General features: G+C 43.1%; 1 protein-coding gene across 17 annotated transcripts in view; it reads left to right on the plus strand.

The window, feature by feature from the left end:
• Window positions 1-18,924, plus strand: part of tnika (TRAF2 and NCK interacting kinase a) — a 71,232-nt gene extending 52,308 nt beyond the window's left edge. For 4 of the 17 annotated variants that reach the window (XM_022223086.2, XM_051943855.1, XM_022223125.2 and 1 more), the window contains 20 exons: window positions 1,592-1,756; window positions 1,916-2,182; window positions 3,038-3,144; window positions 3,409-3,524; window positions 4,125-4,222; window positions 4,392-4,415; window positions 5,394-5,462; window positions 6,664-6,770; window positions 7,002-7,104; window positions 7,327-7,476; window positions 7,592-7,688; window positions 7,798-7,968; window positions 8,162-8,305; window positions 8,690-8,824; window positions 10,942-11,042; window positions 11,231-11,380; window positions 12,279-12,296; window positions 13,280-13,439; window positions 14,878-15,017; window positions 15,619-18,924. In XM_022223086.2, coding sequence (XP_022078778.1) covers window positions 1,592-1,756; window positions 1,916-2,182; window positions 3,038-3,144; window positions 3,409-3,524; window positions 4,125-4,222; window positions 4,392-4,415; window positions 5,394-5,462; window positions 6,664-6,770; window positions 7,002-7,104; window positions 7,327-7,476; window positions 7,592-7,688; window positions 7,798-7,968; window positions 8,162-8,305; window positions 8,690-8,824; window positions 10,942-11,042; window positions 11,231-11,380; window positions 12,279-12,296; window positions 13,280-13,439; window positions 14,878-15,017; window positions 15,619-15,702 — 2,406 coding nt within the window. In that variant the 3' untranslated portion in view covers window positions 15,703-18,924. The remainder of the gene's footprint in view (window positions 1-1,591; window positions 1,757-1,915; window positions 2,183-3,037; window positions 3,145-3,408; window positions 3,525-4,124; window positions 4,223-4,391; window positions 4,416-5,393; window positions 5,463-6,663; window positions 6,771-7,001; window positions 7,105-7,326; window positions 7,477-7,591; window positions 7,689-7,797; window positions 7,969-8,161; window positions 8,306-8,689; window positions 8,825-10,941; window positions 11,043-11,230; window positions 11,381-12,278; window positions 12,297-13,279; window positions 13,440-14,877; window positions 15,018-15,618) is intronic. The other 13 variants (XM_051943688.1, XM_022223159.2, XM_022223181.2 and 10 more) reach the window with 6 other exon arrangements.
• Window positions 18,925-18,967: the final 43 nt, after the last annotated feature.

Raw genomic sequence — 18,967 nt, forward strand, 5'->3', positions numbered from 1 at the left:
ATTAATCAGAGCTGCAGTGGTCGTCCTTTAATGTGACACCAAGGACAATTGTGCAATCTAGCTTTGAAAAAGAAACAGGCTAATGATTCCGACTTGGAACAGGGGTTAGCAATAGAAATGTAGTGGAAATATAACCTTGCTTCCTCTTTGGAACAAAAGTACAAAATTTCAGCCAGGATTACCCTAGTGAATGCAAATTCCTGACAGTGAAGAACGGAGGTGTAAGCAAGTGGCAAACCCAAATACACAAAATTGAGATTTAAGCAGCACTACCCAAAAGGTTTTTCTTCTATAAAGGGGTCTACTAATAGTGATCTCTCTCTTTCTTGTAGGTCAGTTAATGTTTGTGCTAACCTTGATTGCGCACTGCCTCAACAGATCAAACTCGACTTCGTCCACGGCAGCGCTTCTCCTGAATCACCGATTGTTCCTTTTCCAGTAGCACATTGTTTGTCTACAGCTTGTTCCTTCATCAGTAGCTGCCTTTCATGTGAACAACTAACAAAGCAACTTGGAATTTTTCTGCCACCATAGAAGTTGCACAATTGTAGTTGAATTCCCAGTGGGCTGCTAACACAGATTTGAGGAATGGCACTGTATGGCATAGTTGCTTTGACCCAGGTCATAATCTTTGAATAATCCTGCTAGATTATGAGCTCATGTAGAATTACAGAAAGCCTCCAAAGGGGATGATTCTCATTGCACATGCACATTTACCTGAAGGCTCGGTCAGCGATCAAAACTATGCCCTGCTAAGTCACAACTCGATGCCTAACTTACCATTCAATATAGATTGTTTAGACTGGAAAAGTGTGATTTTGGCAGCTGAGAGCTTTCCTTGGAGCCTTCTCTGACTGCATAGAAGATAATCTGATAATCAGATTACACTGGCAAGACCAGCCTTCTGCCTTCCTCACACACAGACATTGTATAGTATGTATTGCTTTGATACACATGAGCACAGTTCCACTGAAAAAGATACTGAGACTCTTAACAAACTGCGAAACATGGTTTTGTATGTGCGCAGACTGCCTTTGCACATACTCAAAGCCATTATTCTGGTTTGAATGTGATGTCTGCTTAAGGAGATTAGGGATCATTCTTGACCTTTGACTACAGCCACCAGACACTCTTACTCCTCAGCTGTATGTGGGACTTAGAGAAACATATACGCAAACAGTTATACTGGGGGGAGACGAAGATTAGGCAGATGGTGGGGAACAATGAACTAAATCCACATGTGCCAGTTAAGATTTGAGATATTCGTTTGATGAGGGCTTCTGTGGAAGTTTGGATTTAGTTCAAATGTGCTGTAACGAGTTACGACCAGACAAGCAAGACTTCCGCTGAATCGCTCAGAGCATCAGTCTCATTACGTGTAAGAAAAGGGCTCTCAGGAATCTCTTTTCATCATCATTCCACACTGTAGTTGTTGTCCCACAGAGCTGAGCGACGTTAGGATGGTCCAGTGGCTCGTAGAGTTGCATGGGGCGGCGGGGGGAACAGCGTTACCTTTCCGCGGGTGAAGCGTGGTGATTGGTTGTGCCGTGTGCTTGGCTGTGAGTGACAGTGGTAATGTGACCTGTCTCAGGTGGAGGAGCGATCTAAGCTGAACAGACAGAGCTCCCCAGCGCTGCAGCACAAAGTGTCCAACCGCATCTCCGACCCCTCCCTCCCTCCCCGCTCCGAGTCCTTCAGCAGCGGGGGCATGCAGCCCGCCCGCACCCCACCCATCCACCGCTCCGTCGAACCACAGGTGTGTGTGTGTTTGGGTGCAAAAGGATGGCATGTGAATGTTTGGTGTGTCTCCGAACAAGTAATCGCAAAACTCTTTGCTCCTTGTACCCTTCTTTGAAAAGCTCAGGTCTCCTTATCAATCTTTTTTTGTCTCCCTTCTTTCCTTTCCCTCCCACAGATGGCTCACCTGGTCCCAGTGAAGACCCACTCCAGCTCCATGTCCGGCTCTCAGTCTCTGCAGGACCAGACGGGTTCAGCTCTGAGCGAAGGTGTCAGCGTTGGCTCCCCCAGGCCTGAGATGCCCCGTCAAAACTCGGACCCCACCTCAGACACCCCGGGACCCCCACTGCGCATCGCCGGCAGAGAGGAACGGGACCGGGAGCGGGAGAGGGACAGGGATCGGGACAGAACTGCCTGGCTGAGAGAGGAGGACATTCCACCCAAGGTTGATAAACTAATCATCCATCCAGCCATTATCTACACATTGCTTAATCCTCATTAGGTTTGGGGGGGGGGCGTATTCCAGCTGACTTAGGGTGAAGACAGGGGACACCCTGGACAGGTCACTAGACTATCAGAGGACTACACATGGAGACAAACAATCACACTCACATTCACACCTGCAGACAAATTAGAATTACCAATCAACCTCAGCTTATTTTTTTAAACCCATGCATGTACAGGGATAACATATAATCTCTATGCAGAAAGATAGAATGGAATCACTAAGTCAATATTTTAGCTTTGTTTTTAATCACTGTTTTACGTTTTTCCACCTAACTGAGAACTCCTCTGTACCTCAGTGTTGTTCGGTGCAGAATAGTGTTAAATGCTGATTTAATGAAGTCTATTTTTGCCTCATTTGTTTTAATTAAAATCTGATTGAAGCTGCGCTGTGAAACTTTGCAAAGAGTGTTGAACTCTCCAGTCAAGTGAGGCGATTGAAATTATGTTGAAACCACAGTAAAACAAAAAATGATTTGGTTTGGCAAAGGTTTAATCACCATGTGTCACACCGGGTTGTGATGCATGAAAAGTTTGACTTTCCACACCCTGGCGTTATTTTAATTAAATGTTTGTTGGCATTGTTAAACAGGACAGGTGACTCTCCAAGGCAGTCAACATTACTGGGCTGCTTCTCGTAATATTTAGTGTTACACCCACAGTTCAAAGCTCCAGTATTTGCTTTTGTATTGTGTATTTTTTTAAAAAAAACAAGGATGGGAACTTTGAGCTTTTTTACAAGTGAAAAATCAGCTTGTAAACGCTGTGTTGATCTTATGTTTTTGTCTATGTTCAGGTCCCTCAGAGGACCACATCCATCTCCCCAGCCCTGGTCAGGAAAAACTCCCCGAATGGAGGAGTGGGTCTGGGCCCTCGCACAGGTTCTCAGCTCATACGGGCCAGGTAACAAAAAAGAATTTCTTCTTTTTAAGAAATAATCTCATGTGTGTTCTCATTTGTTATTCCTTACTGTCTTCCAGATTGAAATATTTAACTTTATTGTGTTGTTTTTTAAATTTTTTTTAAACTGGTATTAGATTTGACATTGTTAAGCAGAAGCTATTTATTGCAGAAATTCCAACTTACTGCGCTGACTCCATGTTTGCAGTCAGTAGTCCAGGATTATGTGTAGCACGGTGCAATGAAAACGTTTTTATCCTGTTTCAGTAACCCAGACCTGCGGCGCTCGGAGCTCTCTCTGGACGCCATGCTGCAAAGAACTTCCTCCAACTCGTCATCTTCCTCCTCCCCTTCATCTCAGGGAGGCTCAGCCGAGAGGAGAGGTACAAAAACTCACTCAGAAACCTTCAAAGATGTTGACTCACGCACACACCCAAACTGTCAAATATGCATGGGTGTAAGCCATTAAGAGCCGGTGCGTGTGCGTGATTTTGTGAGAGTGCAGACAGACTAAACGTCCGCATACGCTTGCGTGGCTTCAGAGGCTATCAGCGGGACTTTGTCAGTCGCAGTTCTGCTCTGATCAACCTGTCTGATGTGCCCTGTTACTCTCAGCCTCCGGAGAGACAGAAGAGAGGAAATGAGAGAGGGCGATAGAAAGAGGTGTAGAGGGATGTGTCAAACAGCCGGCCAGAGGGATATCTAAGATATGCATGGATCCCCCTTTGACAAACACATGGCACAGAAAGAGAGAGGCTGAAGTGTGGATTGGGTTTCCTTCAAGTCTGTTGGATGCCATATCACGTCAACGGCAGATAATCAAATTATAGCAATGCAACAGACAGAATAAGAAAAATAATTAAAAGCTTAAGAAATATTGAATGGATGACCATCCAGGTAACACAAATTTCAATTCAGATTGACACCTCCTGGACATAAGTGATGTTTGATCGTCTTTTAATCACCATTTTTTGTTCCGATAGGTCAAACCAAGCAGGAAGGATCCCCTCCAGGAGCCAATCAGGAGGCAAAGCCCAAACAGGAGGAAGGTCGTGAGTCAGCCAGACCCAGCAGACCTGCAGTAAGTCACGCAAATTCACTTTCCTTCACAGTCATCTCCTCTCTAGGAACCTTTTACAGGCCTCCTCTTCTTTTTATTTCCTACTGTTCACCCAGTCTTTCTTTCTTCCTTTCTTTGTCTGCCTCTCTCTCTCTCCTCCTTTCTCTCTCTTTCTCCTTCCGTTCTTCAGAGCTATAAGAAAGCCATAGATGAGGTTAGTGACAATTGAGTCCCCTTTTCTTATATCCTGGTTTTCCCTTTTGCCTCAATCTTCAGAGCCCCTCTTCTACCCCTCCCCCTCCGGCATGGTGGAGTTAGTTGGGTTTCACCGGAAGATGACTTTCCCCTTTAACTCTGAAGTATCAGGGTGCAATGGCAACGATGGTGCATGTGTGCTTCTACACACATACCTGAGAGAGTGTATGTGGAAGCGTGCTTGTGCGAGTTTGTGCGAGTTTGTGCGAGTGTGTGTGTGTGTGTGTGTGTGTGTGTGTGTGTGTGTGTGTGTGTGTGTGTGTGTGTGTGTGTGTGTGTGTGTGTGTGTGTGTGTGTGTGTGTTGAACTGCCAAGCACCTGAACAGTGTCTGAATCTCTTTTCCTGTTTCTTTGTTGTCATGGTTACTGGTCAGGAGGAGCTGGTAAGCCCACCGTGTGTCAGCGGTCAACCCACCCCCACCCCCCTCCCGTCTGCATGATTTGGTCTGATCCATCGGCTGGGGTGATGGGGAGGGAGGTAGAGGAGGAGGCGTGGGCCAGTTGGCATGGGGGTGATTGGTAGCGGGAAGGGGGGGCAAAATAACTCTGCACTCCAGTAGAACATCCAGTCTGATTATCTGTCTTTCTCTCTTCTTATGACCCGTGTTACTTCAAGTTAATATTTGCTTGTGCGTGAATAAAAGTGCTGATTGTGATCACTCCTCTTGTCAAAAAAAAAATTCTAATTTTACATGCAAAGCTAAGAAAAGGTGGTCACAAATCAGCACTCTTGTTCCTTGAGACTTTCCAGGCCCAGATATCTGTGCGACAACGCTTTAGTTGTCCTCTTGTCACGATACTGATGGTTCGTCCTATTCTTTGATCCTCTGCTCCTCGTTCCCTTGTATGCGATTTGGTCTCTCAATCCTCAAGCTGATGATGCAGAACTGATGAGCTAAATGACTCTGTTTCTCGTCTCTTCTGTGCCTTGTTATAGGACTTAAGTGCACTGGCTAAGGAACTCCGAGAACTGAGAGTAGAAGAGGGAAGCAGGCCTCCAGTCAAGGTAAGATGGCGTTTTTGTAATGATAATGATGACTAAAACATACAAATGAAAAGGAAGAACCTGAACCTTTGACCCCTACAGTGAGGAAGTGGCTCTGTTATGCTGTAGGGGCATTTTGCTTGCATGGTTTGGGTCTTAGTGCAAATCAGTACAAGGGATCACTGAATGGTTTGAAGTGAATGAAAATGATATGAATCACATACTATGGCCTTTGCAGTCTCCAGATCTGAATGCAATTAAACATCTGTGGGAGATTTCATACTGGCGGATGATGTTTCATCCCTCCAGCAGAGCTTCAGAAGCTTGTGCAACCAATGGCAAGACACAATAAAGTCGTTCTGGAAGCACTCGGTGGCCCAACCCCTTATTAAGACACTTCATGGTCGCCTTTTCTTTTGAATTGTCACCCATCTCTATGCATTTGATCATGTAAAACTGCAAATACCATACGCAGAGATACATAAATGACTGAGAATGAGAACTGAAAAGAAGCTAAAAGCCCATTATCGTTGTGATTCACTTTGGAAAGGGAGAAAACCAGCAAAACAAAATTCCATTCGACTATGAAACAACAACAATTAAAATTAGTCCCCATCTGCTGTTGAGATCCTTTTACCAAACTGCAGCAGCAATTAAGAAAGCGGAAACTTCCCCATTGCACACCTTAATTGGAAAGGAATATTATTATTTAAGATCTATTTGTGAAAATTCATGTATTTTCAAAGCAGTTTGTCATGTGGGACCTAATTCAAAGGTTCCCTTTAGAACTTTTTTGTGAACAAAGTTTACATTTGTTACTTGAACATTAAGTGCATCTACAAGCTCAAACAGATGTTTGTGGTGAAATTCTTTCCTCATCCAACACAATTTCTTCATACTTTGTCCTGCATCATTTCTATCCATGTTTGCGAGTTTACCTGCCTTTAATTGCACATTTTGATGCTTTTTGTGCATTACTGCTTCCAACATAGCAAACACAGTATTGCGTTTCCCACATTTGTGCCACATGTGAAATGTATGTGTCATTATAGTGGTCAAAAGTGCTGTTAATTCACATAATTCCAAATGAATTTTACAGGTAATTTCCGATAAATCCTAATAATTACTATGTCTAATCGCAGTGTTGTTTCTCACAAGGTCTCGGATCAATTGTTTGTATTAAAAGCTGATTTGTGTTTGTACTCCCTGTGCTCTAATAAAGGTGACAGACTACTCATCCTCCAGTGAAGAATCAGAGAGCAGCGACGAGGATGGGGAGACGGTGGGTCATGATGGGACAGTTGCAGTTAGTGACATCCCTCGGATCATGTGAGTTGTCTTCTCTGTTCCTGTTTTTCCCCTCACTTTTTTCTTTTCTTTCTAAGCCTGCTCTGTCGGTGTTCATTCACATCCAGATATGCGTGTGTTTGGAATATGCAACGTGCCATTAGCTTGTCAGTATAGTTTTAGCAGAATTGCTCTGTAAATGATCTTATCTGTGTGTGTGTGTTTATTGTGTGTGTGTTTGTCTGTGTGTGTGTGTGTGTGTGTGTGTTGCAGGCCAGCAGTGCAGAGCAGCGGTGAATCGTATGGAGGGCTGACAGAGGACCCTCTGGGAGATGCCTATAATAGCTCCAAGGACGGTACTCTAGTGATGAGAGAGGTGATAAATGAGTGCACATACATATGCTCTCCAGCATGCACACACACAGGCTACATGAATTTAGACAAAAAGAGAATAAAAGCAGAGAAAATACTCTTGGTTTCATTAATATTCCACTGCAAAACTAGCTAATTTTGCCTCCACGTTGCCACTTTATTTTCTTATTTCCTCACTTTCCTGTAGAGCTGCCTTGATACTGACCTGTAGTTTTCTTTCTACCAGGCAGAGGAAAGGAGGAGAGGTGGTCACACTGAGAGTAATGGGTTCGGGAATCACAGTAACCATGGTAACCTCCCTGACCTGGTGCAGCAGAGCAACTCTCCGTCAGCCACACCCACCACAGCGCTGCAGGAGCTGAGCGACATGGCCGAGGTCAGACACGCCTCGCAACCATACACATCGACACCCATTCCTGAAACTAATATGTGCATGTTGCTCTAAACGGGGCTACTGCAGAGCCATTACTCACTGTTTTGTTGTTTTACAGTTTGGTGTGGGCGGGTCCAAAGCATCATTTACCCCATTTGTTGATCCGCGGGTCTATCAGACCTCCCCAAGTGATGACAATGAGAACTCAGCAGAAGGTAGGAGCAGTTAGTCAGTGAATGGTGTCGCTGAGATTATTCATGTTGGTGCTAAAGCCACGACAGTCGTCAAAATACTCCATCTCCGGCTCCTTCTGTGCTTTTTCAGCCATGTTTGCCAATGAGCTGCTGAGGCAGGAGCAGGCCCGGCTGAACGAAGCCAGAAAGATCTCCGTGGTGAATGTCAACCCCACCAACATCAGACCTCACAGTGACACGCCAGAGATCCGTAAATACAAGAAGCGCTTCAACTCCGAGATCCTGTGTGCTGCACTCTGGGGTAAACAGCCTTTATATGCTCCCCACTGCCTTGTTGTTTGTCTTGTTGTGTCTCTGACTCCTGTGTGTGTGTGTGTGTGTGTGTGTGTGTGTGTGTGTGTGTGTGTGTGTGTGTGTGTGTGTGTGTGTGTGTGTGTGTGTGTGTGTGTGTGTGTGTGTGTGTGTGTGTGTGTGTGTGTTGTGTGTGTGTTTAGGTGTGAACCTGCTGGTGGGGACAGAGAACGGTTTAATGCTGCTCGACCGAAGTGGACAAGGTAAAGTCTACAACCTGATTACCAGACGGCGCTTCCTACAGATGGATGTGTTGGAGGGCCTCAATGTGCTCGTTACTATATCTGGTAGGTACAACATTCACACAGTACGCACAGAGCATGCTCATGATTGAATGCAGATTGCAGCAGTTTTCTTTATAATGACATCTCAGTCCTCAGCTCTGTTGAAGTATTTTATTGTCCAGAGATGAATGACTTTTGTACCTTCAGAATCTTTTTTGCTTGACATTTCAGCAGATGTTTTGCTCTCTCAACTTAAAATGATGGAAGTGTTTAAAGTGTAAGAAAAGATTAGAACAAAATGTATGTGTATTCCCACCTATTTTTTCATCTCACTTCCCCACAGTAGCCAAATAATCTGCCGGAGTTTTGAAATTCGTTGCCATTTGTCACTTAATCACAGTAAAGTTGATCTCATTTCTGTTTCTGTGTTTGTCCCTCCCCTCTCAGGGAAAAAGAATAAGTTGCGGGTCTACTATTTGTCCTGGCTGAGGAACAGAATATTACACAATGACCCGGAAGTAGAGAAGAAGCAAGGTTGGATTACAGTTGGAGAGCTGGAGGGCTGTGTGCATTATAAAGTTGGTAAGAAACTGTTTCCACATGTCCAAAATGGTTTTGATGTGAAGATTTGTCTATGAAAGGTCATCTTCTAATGAGTTGTAAAAAGAAAAGAAAGTGGGTAATATTCCAAATACAGGTCATATAGACAGCGACACTACTGTCACAAACAAGAAAAATACTGCAGTACATAGGTAGATTACAGTAGTCTGAACAATTTCTAAATAATGCATGATGAAGCATTTTAACTTTGCTACTTTACACTGTAAGGAAGTTGCTATACAGCCTTAAGTCTGACTCACTGGGTGTCAACTACAGGTAAAAGCCTGCCATTTCCACTGCTCATTTCATGTGTCTTGTCTTCCGCTATCGACATGTTTTCAAAATCGCCTACATTACGGGAAACTAGGGCTGGACCCAAATATCCCGAATATCCGAATATTCGTTCGCTACGGCACTATCCGGATATTAATTTTGGTATCCGAATATTCGCGCCCCCTCCCCTCCTCACGCCATCGGATGTCACCGAGCTGAAAGAATATGCAGCATTACTGTCTTCCCTCCGCCTTCTGCCCACATCGGCTCATCTCGTCCTGTGATCACATAAACATATACACATATGTCTATAACATGTACACATATGTCGATGTGATCACCCCCTGCTCCCCCCCAGACGAAAATATTCGGAGCTCGTCTCTTCCCTGCGCATTCGGCCCATTTCGGCTCGTCCCGCCGTGTTCTTCGGCTCATTTCAGCTCCTCCATTCGTGTTTGTAAACACCACCCAAATGGCCGGGTGGCTGCCGACTCTGAAGTCACGCTTCACTTCATTGCATAAACACAAGACAAGATGCTGAAGACTGGTGTTTGGGAATTCTTCAGTTTAACTAAAGAATAAACAAGGGCAAAATGTGGACCCGGGAGACCAGACGAACGGATCCGACTATTCGGGCCGTCTCCGCCGCCGCTGCCGCACCACCGCACGAACCACACGAACGAATATTCGGACCGTCTCCACCGTCCCGTCGCGCCGCGCCCCCTCCCCCCTGTCGGACGTTACGGGGCAGAACGAATATCTGGATATTCGTCTTTATAGGGCCTGAGTATTCGGAGGCCAGAAACCACTATTCGGGCCAGCCCTACGGGAAACCACAACCCCCAAGTAGCAACCTGCAGACTAAAAATACGACGATACAACGATCTAAATTGTGCAATAAACCAGATCCCTCTTTCAGTGAATTTGCCATTTTGTTTTCAGCGTTTACCTCTGTGCATGCAAATGTTCCACCAAAAAGATTATTCGACAGAGGCACCATCGTTTCATCCTGGGCTAAGCATCACCCGAAATGATTGTGATTGGTTTGAAGTTACAGCCATTTTTATTGGGTCATGTAAAATGATCTTATGCTATTCGTCAAACTCCTCCGTCAACTAGTTAGTCTCTCAGCTTTACAGACGAGTAAGAATTTGACACTATTTAACTCATAACTAACCCAATAGTGGTCCAGGCCAAACAGCGTGTTCTTCCTGGAGGGGACGGGGAAAGCAGCAGCAGCCAGTTTTCAGAGCAAAACAGCCCATTTAGATCAGCCGTAAAACCAGGAATTATACAGTCATGGTGAAATCAACTGTCTTTGCAGTATTTTGAGCAGAAAATCTGTGAAGACGTGCGAGACTTTAATTAATCTGCTACAAAGCAACACAATATGGGACCTTTAAAAAACGTACAAAAAAGCCAGAGCATTTGTTCTCTGTAGCAGAATGATAATGGCATGCAGGCATTCTCCAGCGCTGATACCGCACTGTGGAGATAGGACTGACTATGACTGTGCAGCTCTAAATATGGACTTTTTTATGAAACTACAATTGTATTCTAGATAAACTAAAACAAGAAGTGTCTGACTGCAGGAGCTTTAGACCGGCAACGGAAGTAGGAACAGATACCTATATAAATAAATGTTTTGTCGTTCACATAAATGATGACATGCAGTGTGAAGTAATTATCAAACAATGCATCATCATAATCTAATGCACATTATATGCACTGGGTTGGGCTCTTTAAGGGTTTGAGGGATACAGATAGTAGCACTTTTAATTTGTTTTGTGATTAATTGTGCGTATGTATCTTTGCTGTGTTTCCAGTTAAATATGAAAGGATTAAGTTCCTGGTGATTGCTCTTAAGAACTCTGTGGAAATCTATGCCTGGGCTCCAAAACCCTACCACAAGTTCATGGCCTTTAAGGTACAGAAATGCAAACATGCACACACATACAGCAAACTGATGCTCACAAACCTGCACACTGAACACATGAGTACATAGATTGCATGTCTGTGTACAAAGTAACATGCAGATCAAGATTTTCTCTCTGTTCCCCTGTCTGTTTTCTTAAATCTACTTCCCCTGTCTGTCTGTCATCCTCTGACGTTCAGTCATTCACTGAGCTGCAGCATCGACCCCAGCTGGTTGACCTCACAGTGGAGGAAGGTCAGAGGTTAAAGGTCATCTACGGCTCCAGCGTGGGCTTCCATGTCATTGACGTGGACTCGGGCAACCCTTACGACATCTACATCCCCTCACATGTAAGTGCATGGCTGTGTTGCACTTATCGGTGTGTATCTTTTTTTCATTTTATCTGAAATCAACATGTTTTTTGGATATGGCTCTGATGTGTGGCACTGAAATCGGACACATTAATTTACACTGCTGCTAGTATTTCTTCATTCCTTCAAGTCCCCATATAATCCCTGCTGATCTCCTCCGGTGCCAAGGATAGCAGTGACTCATAGCCGTCTCGTGAGAATTGACTTCGAGGAGTACAATGACTTTTCTTGACAAATTGCCTCTTTGATTGATTTGCTGTCATGCAATTAAAAGATTGATGTCAGCTTTACCTCTTTATCAGATTTTTCGCTAAAAGTTGGTGCACTGATCTTTGCCTATCTGCAGAGGAAGACAGAATGTTTACGGTGCTGAATTTCTAATATTACAGTGCGTAAAGTAGAGGCTACCTATTGCTTTTCCGGGGGGGGGCATTATCGCCAAGAAGTCAGCAGGTTGTTTTTGCGTACCTCTTTTCTCTCACGACACCAGTCACAGACAGCAGTCATTAATTCCGCTCACTCAATCAGTCATGGAAGCTAGGTGGAATGTCAGTATTTTTCCTGTCGCATGCTTGAATGCAGATCAAGTTTGGTGTTTGCATGCAGATTAGTTTTTCCCCGTGGTGGTCACTAATTGTGTGCTTATACGCAAATCAAGTTCAAATGCAGTTCAGCCAAAGTCTTGATTTAGTGGCACTGTTGCAGTAAATATGAACCCACTAACTCCAGATGTGAGCTACTGAAGCGTGCATTCGACTTGATAATGTGCAGGGGGGACGCATCACAGAATGAATATTCTTGAGGTCTTCTACTGTTTCCACCTTTCATCCGTGCTTCTTCTTCTTCTTCTCTCCCACCCTGCCATCCTCTCCTCCAGTGTGCCAAACAGACGAAGGTGACCTCCTGCCATCCTTCCCTTAGACTAGATCAGTAGATGTTTAGTAAACCCCCATAGTGGATGCACAGCAGCACTATATGTGTCTATGTGCAGTACAGTTCACTAGTGTAGAGATTAACTTCTAACTTAACCATAAATTGTTGTGTGTGTGTGTGTGCGTGTGTGTGTGAATAAACTGGTCTCACCCACAGCAGACAACACAAGGCTCAATAAAACCTGTTTGCTCATGCTGAAACTGCAACGTAAAGTTTGAGAATGCTCCCTTCTTCATTGGAACGGAATTACTTTCAGCTAAATTGCAATTCCACCGAACACATGGCTGTTAGGTGTTAATTATATACCTGACAATTATTCAAAACGTGCACTCGATTTTCATCAGCCAACACGATCAAATTTTGAAACAACGTGCAGAACAATTGGCTTTTACAATTACTTGCCTGAACCACAGCTTTTAGAGTAACGACAGCAATGATGTATGAGTTCTTGTGTACATGCAGTTTATTGTGGGCTAAGATTAGTTTTTTCCACTTCTTGTCGTGTTCCTGAACTGTTGTCGTAAGTCCTGGTAGCGTGCTGGCGCGTATAACGAGGCCGGCCTCACACTCGCACAGCACAAACTCGAGCTATGTCTGTGTCCGTGTTCCTTTTCCCACCTCTTCTGATGTTGTTTTTGTCGATCTAAGTCTGAGCAAAACTGCTCTACTGTGTCTTTTATTTTTAATATATGGAACAAGCTTCTAAACCAAAAGCCAAACTTTGAACCTTTTTGATGCACTGACGCTCCTGATGTTTGGCAGCTCTTTAGAGGATTATGGAATGTAGGCCAACCCCAAAAAATAAAAAATAAACAAAATACCAAAGAGCAAATTCAGCTGCATTAAACCACAATCTGTAATATTTTAATCTAATGTAGATTATGATTAAATGTGACAGATTTAATTAAAGCCTCTGAAATGCTTGCGTGTGTACATTTGTGTTAGATCCAGAGCCAGGTTACGCCTCATGCCATTGTGGTGCTGCCGAAGACTGATGGAATGGAGATGTTGCTGTGTTATGAGGATGAGGGCGTCTACGTCAACACCTACGGTCGAATTACCAAGGACGTGGTGCTACAGTGGGGAGAGATGCCTACCTCTGTTGGTATGTCTGCATTCATGTGCATTGAGGTGACTGAAGTGGATTTTTATCAACCATGAAGTCAACAAAATGTCATTCAGTCCAGAGAAATACCCCATTACAAGATCCAATTTAAATCACCACACATGAAGCTAAGAGGTTTTAAACAGTCTATATTAAAGAACATCTAACATAAATGATCAATAGTATATAATATAAAAGTGAAAGTAGGAAGCAGAAGTTGTCAGATGTACCTAACAAAATGCAGAAGGACCAGCAAAGACATGGGTTTGGTTGTGGTTTGAGTAAAACACCATCAATTTCTTGTACTGTACTGGCCTCATGTGGCAGCCAGAGGGACTACACATGTACAATGACATTCTACTAGTATACTGTTAAAGGCATTAGAGGAGATTTAATTTCCTACGACTTTGAACGTAGCATGCGCACATACAACCTCTCCCTCACCCCCCTCTAACCTCCCCCCTCTTAACATTTACGAAGAAACGCCCCCCTCCAGAAACTTGCGTAGCACTCGTGAAGTTGCCTACAGCCGCAGTATAATACAATAATACATTTTACCTGTCCAGAAGGAATTTAGCAACCAAGGCATCTGTCTTTAGGTCCATTTGTTGCTTGAGCTGACGCCATCGCCCAAATGACTCGCCAATAATCACTTTTGTTTTTGCATTCTCGCGATCCAGTTGTCTTTTATTTTCTCTGACCTCAAAAATGACTTTCTTTTACGGCTGGGTCCCCCTGGATCTTTGTCTGCCATTATGTAAAAAAAGATGAGCAAAACAAGTCGCCAACTAACTACGAAGCTATACCAAAGCAACACATACACAGAACACGTAAGTCCAAGGCGTACGTAATCTACGTAACTAGGCCTGAGCCGGAAGATTTTTGATTGACAGGAAAGGGAGCAAACCAAACGCCTCGGTCCGAGCGCGTTGATTGGCTGATGTTTTTCAGGTCCTGCCATGTCCACAGTTATTTATTTATTTTTTTTATTGTTTTAGAAACCATACATACAAGTCCACTAAAGGTCAGTATATTCATTTTACGTGAATCAGACAAATTAAACAACAAAAACATCCTCCATAATGCCTTTAATGTTGCTCCTCTGGGTTATGGAATGCACAGGTTTTTGCTTCATAATTGTGTACAATGACTTTTAAGGTTTGCAAGATCTCCAACATCCACAAGTATCTGTCGCCAGAACATCTATTAAATTTCAAGGGCAGTGATCTGTTGCCGGCCTTGACCTCCGACCTTCTGGAAAGTTGACAAAGAATTACCTAAGAATAAAACAACATTGGGTAATTTAGAATTGCCACAGTCTGTGTCTGTTAGGTAGTCTGTTGTGGATTTACACACCAGAGCATAAGCTAAATGAGATGTAAACATGCTTATGTATTGCACTGTCGCTAATGCCCGTCTTACGTTTTCTCTTTTCCAGCCTATATCCATTCTAATCAGATAATGGGCTGGGGTGAGAAAGCCATAGAGATCCGCTCTGTTGAGACAGGCCACCTGGATGGAGTCTTTATGCACAAAAGAGCCCAGAGACTCAAATTCCTGTGTGAGCGGAACGATAAGGTAATACACAGTTGAATTAGTGCCCTTATTCTCAGTTATTGTTATTTATTACATCGAAGTCTGGTTGTGCATTAATATGTTTGAAAAGGCTTGAGCTGCTCAGGTCTTGATTTGTACCCTGTCTTCTGTAAAGCGGCCTTGATTGAAGCACTACTTTCATCGACAGAAATATTAACTAGCATGTGTACACAAGCTTTTAAAACGGTGATTATTAGCATGAAGGTCAGTATAAATTGCACAGGTCTTACCTTAGACAACATAACCAAACAGGAACATTTGAATGCTGTCTTCGGTAACACTTAGCCTTTAGATAAAGTAGGAAAAAAAACTGTTTAAAACATGTTTTTAGCCACTGCTTGAACATGCCCATACACATGTGTACAGATGTTCACACAGAAAAATTCATGTATCCAAAATAGACACCCGAAATGCACAAAAAAAGGATTCCAAAATGATGCATTTACAAATGTGAGCCATAAGTCTACAATGCACTTATGAACCAAAATGAATGAAAATAACATCTATTGACAGCAATTACTCTTATTTACTGATCTGAGGATATTTTTTGAAAATGTTTATTTTTTTATGTCCTCTTTACCAGGTATTCTTTGCATCTGTGCGTTCGGGTGGTAGCAGCCAAGTTTTCTTCATGACACTCAACAGAAACTCTATGATGAACTGGTGATGTGTCTTCCTGTCCACCCTGCCTCACTCCTTCTCCCATCGGCCAACCTGGCAACTGACCTTGGCCCGCCGCACATCTCACAATTCAACCCGATCGACCCAAGAGGCCACAGATGAACTATTTTAACACTGGAGTGACTAATACAGTGTAGAAAACAAAAGAAGCTATTTTAGTGGGAAAAAAAAACCCAACAAAGACCAGTCGTAAATGAAGAGACAAAGTTATTATAGATTAAAGCCGGGTCATGCAGAAGCCATCGTTACTCAAACTGACGGGCAAACTGGGGCCACTGACTTTCCAAATATTCTTCCCTCTTTCTCTGCAACTCTCCTGTGACCCCCCCTTTTGTCTCTCTTCTCTCCAAACGGACCAGTGCATTCAAGTGTTCAGCAGCTGTAGAAATACACTTTCAACCCTGCCCTCCTTCTATCTTCATTTTCTCCCCTCTTCTGAAGCCTTTGCTCCTTCCCGCTAGATCAAATCACTTTATCTGTCCTTTGATACCCATGTCCTCCATTTTCCTCATTTCCTATCCACCACGTGTGGGCTCATTCGCAGGGAATTACACCTCAGAGGCTGCAAGAGCGGTGTGCGAATACAACTTCATCTGAATTTAAATATACTTCTGTGCAGTGAGGGCTAGCTGAGAGATGACAAATCTGCTCTGGATGGTGGCAATGAAAGAGGACAGCCTGATTGATTTTCTTTCTCCTCTGTCACTCCTCTTCCTCCTCCACTTCCTTCCTCTTGCCATCTTTTTGGGTAAACTGAATTGTGATGATGCGTTCGATCGCTATCTTCCCAATAGAGATGCAGTGGGACACTCTGCTATCACAGGCGGGTTGTGACAGAATGAAAAGATGATGTCCCCCTGTTTTTAAAAAATGAAATCAGTAAATCACTGGTCCATCCCTTTCTTGCGCTTTCCTCCCCCTCTCACACAGCATTATCACGGTCTCCCCTCTCTTCACTCTTTCTTCTTTCAACTCTGAAGGTGCTGCATCAGATATACTGTAATATTAAATGAACAATGCGAGCGTCATTCTGTTCATTTCTGTTCTTTTTCTTTCTCTGTGGAACAGTTTGGAGTCAGTCAGTCTTTGACGTTTGACGAAATGTACAGCACATCTGTCTATGAAATCAGGAGTGTGTGTTAGTGTGTGTGTGTGTGTGTGTGAGTGTGTCTGTGTGTTTGACTTGGTGTTGAAATGAGTCCCATTCGAATCAAGTCGGAATCAAAGTAGGACGTTTTAATCTGATGTCCAGCAAGAGTCAAGTAACTTTGTGTGTGAGCTTTTACCTGAAAGCGATCAAAGCAACATTGAGTGTGTTTACATGCAGATTTCATGATGTTTTCTTCTTAGGATGAAGTTTATGAGTTGGTGTGTCTGAACACCATGCAAATAGGCAATATTAGTGGTTGATTTTTTTTTTTTGGAGTACGTCTTTTCTGTTTCCTTTAACAAAGTAGTGTGTTGACCATTCACGGATGCGGCCGCGTGGCTGCAGGACTTACGATGCATACAAACAACTTATCCTGGATACGACCTCAGCAGGATATGAGCTAAAATCCCAAATACTGTGTGCATGTGGAAGCACTCATTGTTGAAAACTGTGTTGTCCTTTTCGAATCATGCTCCTTCCTGGTTGGTTCTTCTGACTTTGGCTCCTAACTGTTTGTACAGTGCCTAGCATGATGTAAGCAAAACTTAAATGGAGGCCAAAAGATTATTGCTCACATTATAACTAATATTTTTTTTGCCTATGCGGTTACATTACAGGGGTTTTTGTTTGGGTTTGTGTGTGTGTGTGTGTTATTATCTAACTTTAACACGTTTCTGATGTTATTTGTCTCCTCTATCGGAGATGTACATTAACAAATTTATGACTTGATTTACTCTTTGAAAGGAGCAACTGATAAAACCTTGGCATTTCCTTCGAAATACTTCGAGCATCACATCAATGCATTTGGTATTAAAGAGCCATATTATGCAAAATCCAGTTCGCCATTGTTTTATGCATTGTTATGTGTCCCAAGTGTGTCTACAGACCCACAAAATAGGAGAAAAAAATACCCCTCGTGTATTTCTGACCAGCCATTAAATTTTGCAGCCCGTTGTGATGTCACAGCGGGATATGCTCCACCCTCAATTAGCTCCTCCTCCTCTGGGCAGCCGCAGCTCATTTGGATTTCAAGTTAAAGACACTGAAACAAGCCATTTGAAACAATGTGTGCAGTATTTTGAGCTGCAACTCAGATACCGTCAGGACATGTGAGCTTGTTTAAAAGGAGTATAATATGGGACCTTTAATCTTCCAGCACTATTAAAGGTGGACTAGTTCAGGTTTATGAGCAACAAAATGCAGTTTGGTGTTTTATTTCTTGTAGATCTACTGCAGTAACCAGGAGATCCACTGATATACAACACATATGAGGGTAAAGTTGCTGCTAAAGAGGCACAGTGGCAGATTTTCAAGCCTTTGGTTTTACTTTTTAACCTGGGGACAACTCGTGTAGAAGACAATCACTTAAAGACAATTTAAAATAACAAATCTAGGCCTCATAATTAGCCTAAATAATGCAACCTGGTATATTTTAAGCAGTTTTTTTCTAATCAAAAGCTTGAAAAACTGCCTTTATTCTACTCTTTATTTTGGAGTAAGTTTACACTTACATACTGCAGTTTTGCCAGCATATTGGTGGATGGTGAACAAACATGAGGTGATGCATAAAAAGAGACGTATTCCCCAAGGATGTAAAGTTTATTCTGTTAGATTATTAAATGTTTTTTGTTGCATTTACACATCCATACAGTAGCTGTTCCTGTGCAGCTCAAAGTTAGGTTCACTGGTCTCTGTTAGGGGGAGCGGGCTAACATTTTAGCAATAAAGAGCCGAGCTGAAGAAAACCACTGTCTTCCCTGTGTGTGCACGCATGCATCTCTCTGTGTGTGTGTGTGTGTGTGTGTGATTAATGATCAAGCGTGAATGAGGCATTATTACTGTGTTCGGTCCATCGTGGAATTCACTGTTCCCATTGGAAAAATGCTGACAGTCATTACACTGAGGTCTCTCCTTTCAAAGATGAAACCACTGTATTCTTTATTCTGTTTAATTCTCATTTTCTTTTATTTTGAAAGAGCATTACTAATGTCCTGTTTTGGGATTTATTTGTTTTGTAAAAGAGATGATGTAAGAGAGAAATAAATGAAACTAGCATTACTCTGGAGTTGTGTGTTTGTGAGAGCGTTTTGTAAGTCTTCGT

The sequence above is a fragment of the Acanthochromis polyacanthus genome, chromosome 1 (genome assembly GCF_021347895.1).
Source record: "Acanthochromis polyacanthus isolate Apoly-LR-REF ecotype Palm Island chromosome 1, KAUST_Apoly_ChrSc, whole genome shotgun sequence".
In the NCBI taxonomy this organism is placed as follows: domain Eukaryota; kingdom Metazoa; phylum Chordata; class Actinopteri; family Pomacentridae; genus Acanthochromis; species Acanthochromis polyacanthus.